The sequence below is a fragment of the Oncorhynchus gorbuscha genome, linkage group LG06, assembly GCF_021184085.1.
Source record: "Oncorhynchus gorbuscha isolate QuinsamMale2020 ecotype Even-year linkage group LG06, OgorEven_v1.0, whole genome shotgun sequence".
Lineage (NCBI taxonomy): Eukaryota > Metazoa > Chordata > Actinopteri > Salmoniformes > Salmonidae > Oncorhynchus > Oncorhynchus gorbuscha.
In genome coordinates, this window is record NC_060178.1 from 76,569,780 (window position 1) to 76,580,593 (window position 10,814).

Sequence of the window (10,814 nt, forward strand, 5' to 3'; positions counted from 1 at the left end):
CCACAGTGTAGCACTGTGCTCTCAACCTCTGATGCGGAGCCTAAACACCCCACAGAGCAGCATGATGCTCTCAACCCCTCTCTCTGTCAGTGCTGATCTAGGTGCACTCAATCTACGCCATGCCTGCTGATCTAGGCACAGTCTATCTACGCAGACTTCCCAAGAGCCCACATCTTCTGGAGCTGGGCCAAGACACCCAACAGCGCTATATAGCTGCTGATCTAGGCACACTATCTACTACGCCATGCCTGCTGATCTATGTTCACAAGACAACAAAGTGTTGGTGAGGGGATCATTCTTGAAAAAAGCTATAAATACTAACCAAATGAGGAAATGACATGACATATCTCAATCTAAAAACATAAACATACTTTAAATAAATAATAATTAAATAAACAGCTGTTAAAGGGAAAGCATGAGTTTCTCTTTGACATTCCGAACAAGGGCAATATCCAGGACTGGTACAGTAAGCTACAGTAATAATTCCCTGACATCACCCACACAGTAATCTCCTGAATCATCTTAAATTGAGTATTTGGCTGCACTGTCACCAACAAACACCCGCCCCTTCAGTCCCCCAAACAGAAATTGTTAAGACCACACTGTAAAATGGAAACAGAACCCATTGGCCTTATTCAAATACTTCAGAAATGCATCCTTCCTTGAAGTAATCACAGACCTCATTTGGTTGGATTGGTGAAAGTAATAAGGTGGTAATCTTCCTCAGGGAAGGATGCATTTCTGAAGTATTTGAATAAGGCCAATGGGTTCTGTTTCCATTTTACAGTGTGGTCTTAACAATTTCTGTTTGGGGGACTGAAGGGGCGGGTGTTTGTTGTGCCAACATCAGACAAGATGAGGAACAGGTGCCATGGTTGGCGTTTATCAAACAACCTTTGTTTTGTGTGTGTTTTGTTAAGTCCAAGAGTGTGTGTGGATGCATCCCAAATTGCATCCTATTCCGTACTTGGGCTCTAGTCAAAAGTAGTGCACTATATATGGAATAGGGTGCCATTTGGGAGCAACATATATGTCATGCAACCACCCTGACATAAAGATCATTGTCTCGGAGCCCAGGTGAACGCTAGGCTCCATGTGGCAGGTTATATTGCTTTAGCCACCAACTGCTTGCATTACTTTCTAGCTTTAACGGTTCACAAACACAAGCGAAACGACATGCACATGATTTGATGATCAAGCTGGCAAACAACAGACACACACTGAACCCAACACCATCATGACCACATCCGGGCCTGAATCACTGAATCTTCATAATGAGCTTCGCTTCGACAACCAAACTGTCTACACCCCCCCCCCCCGACCTACCTGCGTGCCCAGCCATCCTGAATTTTTTAGTTGACTGGCATCGACTGCATGGGAGACTGAGGTTTGTGTGAATGCACAAAACGTTTTCTGTTCATTAAAAATGAAGTGGAGGAGAAGAACAGGTGCAGGCAGGGACTTAGTGGCACAGCCCTGGCCCACTGCTGTGGAAGAGACCTGCGCTCTCTAGTGCTACTGCTACTTCTAACCAGCACCGAGAGAGAGTGAGAGAGAGGGGTGATGAAGAGTAGGATATAAAGAAAGAAAGGGGGAAGAATTGTTGGAGGGGGAATGCAGATTGAACCGATTCGATGAGAGAGAGAGAGAGAGAGAGAGAGAGAGAGAGAGAGAGAGAGAGAGAGAGAGAGAGAGAGAGAGAGAGAGAGAGAGAGACCTAAGGATAGGTCAGCTCTGCTTGTTTTTATTCCAACAGTGTGCTACTGTGTGAGTGCATTTGTGTGTTTCGGCACCACTACACACTCTCCTAAAAATAAGGAGTGTGTGTGATCCTCTCCCACAGGTGCGTCTCATTAGCAGTCTGATGAACATTCTAAACGGATCTATTCTGTGTCATCATCAACGATAGAAAACACCATAGGGTTCTGACCAAAAGTAGTGCTCTATGTAGGAAATAGGGTGCCATTTGGGACAAGCCCACTGTCTCCAATGCTGATCAGACTGATTTGAAAGTATGACTTCACAATGTGACGTTAATAGGGGGAAGTTAGTTGAGCATAAAATTGTATTCACTGTTGATTTGGCTTCTGCAATCAGAGAGACTAAATCTGATAAATTATGCATAACGTGCAGAATGACTGCAATTTCAATAATGCAGTGTCATCTAATTATTTTTTTTAACAAGAATGGATAAGATGGTGGCTTGACTGGTAAGCTGCTACACAATGATGGAGGCTGAATCCCAAATAGTACCCTATTTTCTATATAGTGCTATACATCCTGGTCAAAAGTAGTGCACTACATAGGGAATGGGGTGCAATTTAAGACATAACCGGACTCATCGGATGAGTCTATCTAAATTTGATCCAGGTTGATAGAGTAATAACAACAATCATATCTCATCACCCCTATAATGGAGTCTCATTGAACATCTTATTAACATATTAACATTTTGACCATTTTGTGTGACTGTGAAACCTGGGTGGAAAAGGAGAGTTTGAGACATTTAATGGAGTTTGAGACAAATAGGAAACATACGCGTTTCGCTGTACCTGCGATTACATCTGCAAAATATGTGTATGCGACCAATACAATTTCCTTTGCTGGATCAACAGCCTCTTTCGGTGTCCGTTTGCTTTGTGTTAAGAGTTCATATTGAACATGGACTACTAATAGAGTGCAAAATGACTGTTTCATCATCACAATGGCCATTTGAAGAGGAGGCCAGGGGATAAAGCATGTTGGCTCAACAGTGAATCACGCTAGGGTACAGAAGACACTGACTATACCAGGAATATAGAAAGAACAAGAATCAAGTCTATTTAGCGTTGGGGGATGAGATTTTATCAAAAGCGAAACAGCCGTCGGCCACAAAAAATCCAATGCAAGTTCTGCATACCGTAAGTATTCATTTTGAAATAGAATACATATTTAATATTCATGTATGTTTTTGTGGTTGTGTGTGTGTATATACTGTGAGTGCGAAGCATATTTGTGTGCATGTTCTTATGATCTGCTTATAATTATTGTTTTCCATTGTTGCATTAATATTAAACTTCCTGTCCCTCAAAGGAGCGTCAGCGATCATTTGAGTAAATTTGGCTTATTTAACAGTGTCATGGGTGATCCTTCATAGAATAACCAAGTAATTTCCTGAAAAACTGCCGTTTAACTCATTTTCCAATTGTTTGCATTTTCCATTTATTTCTGTTCAAAGATGTGTCACCACTCCATAGTTGGAGGACTGTCACGTGTGGTAGTGCAAAACCAAGAGTCAGACAACGCAATTCTGTTCTCAAATGGGGATTTATTTAACTCAAAAGGCTTGACAGCTAGCTAGGGGATCCTTCAGGTCACAAAAGATGTTTTTACTCAAAGAAACATGGGTAACCTTCAAAATCAACTACTGGCCCTTTTAAAGGTATACTCAGCGATATGACCTAGATGCAGAAAGTAAACAGCATAATGCATGTGTCAAACTCTTTCCACAAAGGGTCGAGTATCTGCACATTAGTTGCTCCTCCCTTGTACTTGATTTGATGAAATAAGGTCACTAATTAGTAAGGAACTCCCCTCACCTGGTTGTCTGACTTAATTGAAAGGAAAACCCCAAAACCCGCAGACACTAGGCCTGCCATGTAATGAGTTTGACACCCCTGTCATAGTGGGTCAATTTCAGCAACAACTAAGTGTTGAAGCGCAAGGTTCAACTTCTCTGCTGTTTTGGTGATCTGGCTAACACGCTGTGAACAGCTTGAAGCGAACTCGTGCACAAGCGCAGATAGTGTGTTTATGTGTGAGAGCGAAGTCCTGCATCTCGCTCATCTCAACATCTCCGGTGCTGCTCATGGCAACGTCATTTCACTAAGTCAACCTTTAAGGCAATAACTTCAACTTAAATAACTGGGGAAGATAATATCTTATCCCGTGGCAGAGATAGCTTCAAACATTAGGCATATGGGATGCTGGCTAGTGACGTTACGTTTGATACCGGAGCTCCAAGGCAGGCATCGAAATCACTAAAGCTTCGATCACACCAACAGTGTCTTTGCATTTTGGTACACCAACAGTGTATTTGCATTTTGGTACACTAACAGTGTCTTTGTATTTTGGTACACCAACAGTGTCTTTGCATTTTGGTACACTAACAGTGTCTTTGCATTTTGGTACACCAACAGTGTCTTTGTATTTTGGTACACTAACAGTGTCTTTGCATTTTGGTACACCAACAGTGTCTTTGCATTTTGGTACACCAACAGTGTCTTTGCATTTTGGTACACCAACAGTGTCTTTGCATTTTGGTACACTAACAGTGTCTTTGCATTTTGGTACACTAACAGTGTCTTTGCATTTTGGTACACCAACAGTGTCTTTGCATTTTGGTACACTAACAGTGTCTTTGCATTTTGGTACACCAACAGTGTCTTTGCATTTTGGTACACTAACAGTGTCTTTGTATTTTGGTACACTAACAGTGTCTTTGCATTTTGGTACACTAACAGTGTCTTTGCATTTTGGTACACTAACAGTGTCTTTGCATTTTGGTACACCAACAGTGTCTTTGCATTTTGGTACACTAACAGTGTCTTTGTATTTTGGTACACTAACAGTGTCTTTGCATTTTGGTACACCAACAGTGTCTTTGTATTTTGGTACACTAACAGTGTCTTTGCATTTTGGTACACTAACAGTGTCTTTGCATTTTGGTACACCAACAGTGTCTTTGCATTTTGGTACACCAAAATTACATTAATTTCCAATGAAATGCTGCATTTGCCTTGCAGCATTGCGCTCGGTGCATACGTTGTATTTATCCAACGTATGTGCTAAACTGTATGCATAAACTGCTTGACAGAAATGGTAGCAGAAGGTGAATTTTGAACTTTTGTTGCATACATATCCAGATGATGCTGCATACTATTTTGCACAAGGATGCTGTCGGTGTGATCGAAGCGTAAGCAGCTAACTTTGAAGCACTGTGCCGATGCTTGTATCACTTAATCAGAAGGTCGTCATCAATGATGTCCAAAGCTTTGTTTGATCACATGCTTTTTTCAACCGTGTGTTGCAAAATGCGAGATTACATTGATTTTGCAGTGGTTCTGGTGCTTTCTTTGATAGGCCTGGTCCCCGCGGACATCGCTCAAACCAAGCCATTTCTATCTATGGTGTCCACAGATCGATTTATAAACAAAAATGTCAGTCGGAATCGGTACCAGAACCACGCAGGTACCCTAAACAGGGGATTTTACATCTAAGAGATTTTAAAGTGGAAAATCTGAGTCAAATCGTAATTCCATTAATGTCGAATTGCCCTTTACAATGACACATTATTGAATTATTTTGGACATGGAGGGGCCAACCATCACCTCAATACAGAAATAAGGACTATTTCCACACATTTCCTTGCAATAATTAACTCAGAGAAAAAAGCTGGTATTGTGTTGTATGCTCCAATTAAGTCATACTCCCTCAACCTAGATATGGGATCAATTAAAACAACAGGGATATAATTATTGAAAATAATGAGTTTACAAAACATTAAGAACACATTCCTAATATTGAGTTGACCACACTGTAGCTTTCACCTGGATTCACCTGGTCAATCTATGTTATGGAAAGAGCAGGGTTTCATAATGTTTTCTACACTCATTGTATAATCCAACAGGCCTCTCGTCCAAGTCATGTTGTGATCGTTAGTAATCATATTGAGGCTGGATAGAGTCAGGATTTCACACACACACACACAATATTCGTAGACCAAGCAATATCTAGATGCCATTTAGGCTAAAAGCCGGGTTCAGTTTGAAGCTAACTGCATTACCTTGGTAATCAATGATCAGAACTTGTATTATAATTGCATTATTGCATTGTGCCTATTCTGTTTGTAACATGCCATTTGCAAACACTTGGCTGAGTCAATAGCAGGATGACAGCAGGCCAGAATGCATATTGTGAGAAAGTGGACGTGGCAAACCGTATAAGGGGTGAATGTGGGTGCAGTGCTTTAAAGGAGAACAAATTGCAATCAAAACAATTGTTAGCTGACTATCAGTACCTGACATAACAAGAGATAAACTGCTGCTGCACAACCACATTACAAAATTGCACCTGGTGTATTCTACACTGAACAAAAACATAAACTCAACTTCTAAAGTGTTGGGCCTATGTTTCATGAGCTGAAATAAAAGATCCCAGACATTTTCCATACGCACAAAAAGCTTATTTCTCTCAAATGTTGTGCACAAATTTGTTTACATCCTTCTTAGTGAGCATTTCTCCATTACACAGGTGCATCTTGTGCTGGGGACAATAAAAGGCCACTCTAAAATGTGCAGTTTTGTCAGACAACAGAACCTGTCTCAGGGAAGCTCATCTGTGTACTTGTCGTCCTCACCAGGGTCTTTACCTGACTGCAGTTCGGTGTCGTAACTGACTTCAATGGGCAAATTCTCATCTTCAATGGCCACTGGCATGCTGGAGAAGTGTGCTCTTCACGGATTAATCCCAACTTCAACTGTACCTGGCAGATGGCAGACAGCATATATGGCGTTGTGTGGGCGGTTTGCTGATGTCAACGTTGTGAACAGAGTGTCCCATGGTGGCGGTGGGTTTATGGTATGGGCAGGCATAAGCTATGGACAATGAACACAATTGCATTTTATCGATGGCAATTTGAATGCAGAGACACCGAGATCCTGAGGCCCATTGTCGTGCCATTTGTCCGCCGCCATCACCTCAAGTTTAAGCATGATAATGCACGGCCCCATGTTGCAAGGATCTGTACACAATTCCTGGAAGTTGAAAATGTCACAGTTCTTCCATGGCCCGCATACTCACCAGACATGTCACCCATTGAGCATGTTTGGGATGCTCTGGAACGACGTGTACAACACCGTGTTCCAGCACCTTCACACAGCCATTGAAGAGGAGTGGGACATCATTCCACAGGCCACAATCAACAGCTTGATCAACTCTATGCGAAGGAGGTGTGTCACGCTGAATGAGGCTAATGATGGTCACACCAGAGACTGCCTGTTTTTCTGACCCATGTCCCTACCTTTTTTTAAGGTGTATGTGACCAACAGATGCATATCTGTATTCCCAGTCATGAGAAATCCATATATTAGAGCCTAATACATTTATTTCAATTGAACGACTGTTGCTATATATGACAAAACTGAAATGCTGAATTGTTTCAATGAGCACTTTGTATCATCTGGTAGGCTGTTTTATTCAGTGCCCTCTGTCTCTGTACAACCCTGTGTGGATGAACCAGTGAGAGCTGGTCAAACTTTTAGCTTTTTGCCATTCTCAGTGCAGGTGGTACATAAAGCCCTGAAATCCTTAGATCAGAGAAAGCCTGCAGGTCCTGATCTTTTGGATCCCTGCTTTTTAAATCTGGCAGCTGATTTCATAGCTGAACCACTTCTCTGTTCAATCTAACCCTGGAATGTAATGAAATTCCAAATACCTGGAAATCAGCATTTGTCCGACCACTTTTAAAAGGGGGAGATCCAACTCGTTTAAATAATTATAGGCCAATCACAAAGCTGTCATCCCTAGTGAAAATACTTGAAACCCTTGTAAGTGAACAGCTAAAATAGTTTTTATTTACTAACTATGTTTGATCAATGTACCAATCGGGCTTCAGGAAGAAGCATAACACAATTACAGCAGCCATGAAGGTTTTAAATGATATCACTGAAGCCATTGACAAAAAACAGCACTGTGTCTCACTTTTTATTGATCTCTCAAAGGCTTTTGATACAGTTGATCATGCTATACTAAGGCAGAGATTGTCGAGTGTAGGTCTTTCGGAGCATGCAGTTGCATGGTTTGCTAACTATCGGTCTGATCGAACTCAGTGCAAACAATTTGATGGGCTTATGTCTGTTAAATTGTCTGTCTTGAATGGTGTGCCCCAAGGCTCTGTACTTGGTCCTCTCTCTTATTCACTATTTATATAAATGATTTAGACAAATGTCAAAAATGCACAACTTCATTTTTATGCTGACGATACTGTTATTTACTGTTATTATTTACTGCTTATCCTCAATACAGACAAAACTAAACTAATGGTGTTTTCTAATGCAAGAAATAGACCTCTGAACCTTTCACCTATTACTTACTACCTGTCAAGGCAAGGAGATTGAGGTTGTAACCTCATATAAATATCTTGTAATTTTAATTGATGACGGCCCCTCTTTTAAATTGCATATTCAACAACTTACAAAAAAATTGAAGCTGAAATTGGGATTTTATTTTAGGAATAAGGCCCGTTTTTTGTTTGAAACCAGAATGAGGCTAGTATCAGCTACATTTATGCCTTCACTAGACTATTGGGATATTTTATATATGAATGCTTCCGCTCAGTGTTTGAGATCAATTGACACTCTTTACCATGGCACTTTGAGATTTATTTTAAACTGCAAAACCCTTACGCACCACTGCACTTTGTATACCAGGGTTGGCTGGCCTTCTCTAGTCACTCGTAGGCTCAGTCACTGGTATACTTTTTGTTCAGAAATGTGGTGGGTACTCTCTTCGTTCGCTGGACTTTATCCTGCTAACTGTTCCAAATGTCCGAACTGAATTTGGTAAAAGGGCTTTTATGTACTCTGCGCCATCGTCTTGGAACACCTTACAAAATACTTTTAAACTGGAAGAACCTGTCCCGGTTGTTGTTTTTAAATCACTGATGAAGGATTTTGAGGCTGATTTCCCTGACCTGTCAATGTTTTTAATTTGCTGTTTTATACTCTTGTGAATTCAATGGTTTTTACTAGATTACTTGTAGTTTTTCATGTTGTCTGTCTGTAATTTTTTTGTAATGACTTGGTGCTGCCTATCTTGGCCAGGGCGCTCTTGAAAAAGAGATTTTAATTTCAATGAGCCCTTCCTGGTTAAATAAAGGTTAAATAAATAAAACTCAGAAACATCGTTGAAATTGTTGCAACTTGCGTTTATATTTTAGTTCAGAATACTATTCTGACGTCTGTTCAGACTCTGACTGAGTTCCCCAAAAAATATACATTATTATTATTTTATTCACTGGCTCTCATTGGCCATTCCTGAGCTGTCGTTTGATATTGCTGACCAATCACCGTTCTCAAAACTTGCCGTTGCACATATCACACAACAAGAGAATTGCAGATTCTGTGCCGAATTCTGGGTGGAAGTTTAGTCGGGAATTGAAGAAGTATGCTAATTAAAGGTTGGGGAGTGAACGTTATTTATAATAAAAGGTTACCTGGAGAAAATCTGACCTCTCAAAAATGAAAATGGATGGCGCTCCCTTCAGGGAAATAGTTTTCCTAAACCCTCCCTGAACGCTTGAAAAAACAAAACAAGTGATGCTCCCCTATAACCAAAATAATAATGTAAACAAAGTGGATAGCAGAGAACGTCTACCATTTATTGGACAGACTAGAGCCTTAGATATGCAGTTTAAGAAACTGTTCTTCGTCCTTTCACCATTACATGTGAACGCAGGAATTTGTATATCGTACAAGGCTACGGGCCAGAAGGTTGCGGGTTCAGACCACCATGGACAAGAGTAGGCGTGGATAGATCTCCTTTATAGTAAATCATAGCATCTATCATCGTATTTGCCTATCAGAGAAAACAATTGCCTTTTTTAAACATTTCATGCAATTCTACATAATTTTACTAGCATAATATTTTTTATACCACACAAATTACTGAAATTACAGTCTAAGAATGGACAGAGATATATGCCTGTGTTAATCTTATAATTTATCAAATGCCAAATCAGTGTGTATTGTGTGCAACGAAACTGTCCCGTTTGCAAATAAGCAGGTAAGCAGATACCCATCAACTAGTCATTGCGCTAATGCTAGTTAGCATTCGCTCGCGAAACTACCTCTAACTTCCTTCACACTGGACACAGATACATAAAAAATGGTATCCACGAGTTCATCTGACTCTGAGGAAGTGAGCTAAAAAGACTCATTGCCAAAATCCCGATTAATCCCTTTAACATTACCTATAATAAAGCATATCAGCCAGCTGGAACAGTAATAATGGTCTGACTATGCGATATTTTTAATAGCTACATGGTTATTATAAAGAAGTGCCTCGGGCGGAATCCTACCGCTCGCATCCGTTGCCCTATCAACACAGCTTACCGCATTACCGCGGATCTCTCAATCAACCAAAACAGCGACTCACGTCTCTGAAGCGATTCCAGTGCTTGATCTTGCGGCTGTACTGTGAAATGGTGGACAGCCAATGCTCGTCTTCCATGAAATTCCCTGCTTTTTCTGCCTCTTTCCCGTTCTTAATTTCCGCCTGCAAGGTGAATCCCACCAGCATCATCACCGGGACGAGTAGGACCCCCAATTCGGTCATTATCACCATGGTAAGTGCTTAGAAAAGGCGCGCGGCACTCGATATAGCTTATTTTCTGGAGAAAAAGACGAGGATGCGACTAGAGTGAAATGTGACCTGTTTGCGGAGATGCGCCTTCCAACTACTGCTGCCGCGAAAAGGAGAGGGGAGAGAGAAAGAAGTAGAGGGAGAAAGAGAGAGAGAGGGGGGGGGTTGACGCTTTCATGTGTTACAAAATGTATAGCACCTGGCGAGGTTACGCATTAAAGGCACAATAGTGTCTACTGTTATGACATTCCCTCTCATTGCTCCCATTGAATATGACGTATATAAGGACATTACACATGCATCAATTGATAAATGGTGGATGGTGTAATCATATCTTACCTCATTTAACTAACTAATTGTAGCCTATGATCTGAATATACCGCTTGTCTTAAAGAAAGCAATACATCATTCAG

At 40.9% G+C, this 10,814-nt stretch overlaps 1 protein-coding gene across 2 annotated transcripts in view; it reads right to left on the minus strand.

Moving 5' to 3' along the window:
- spock2 (SPARC (osteonectin), cwcv and kazal like domains proteoglycan 2) overlaps positions 1–10,533 on the minus strand; it is a 78,296-nt gene extending 67,763 nt beyond the window's left edge. For both annotated transcript variants that reach the window (XM_046351940.1, XM_046351939.1), the window contains exon 1: positions 10,195–10,533. In XM_046351940.1, coding sequence (XP_046207896.1) covers positions 10,195–10,383 — 189 coding nt within the window. In that variant the 5' untranslated portion in view covers positions 10,384–10,533. The remainder of the gene's footprint in view (positions 1–10,194) is intronic.
- Between the last annotated feature and the right edge of the window lie 281 nt (positions 10,534–10,814).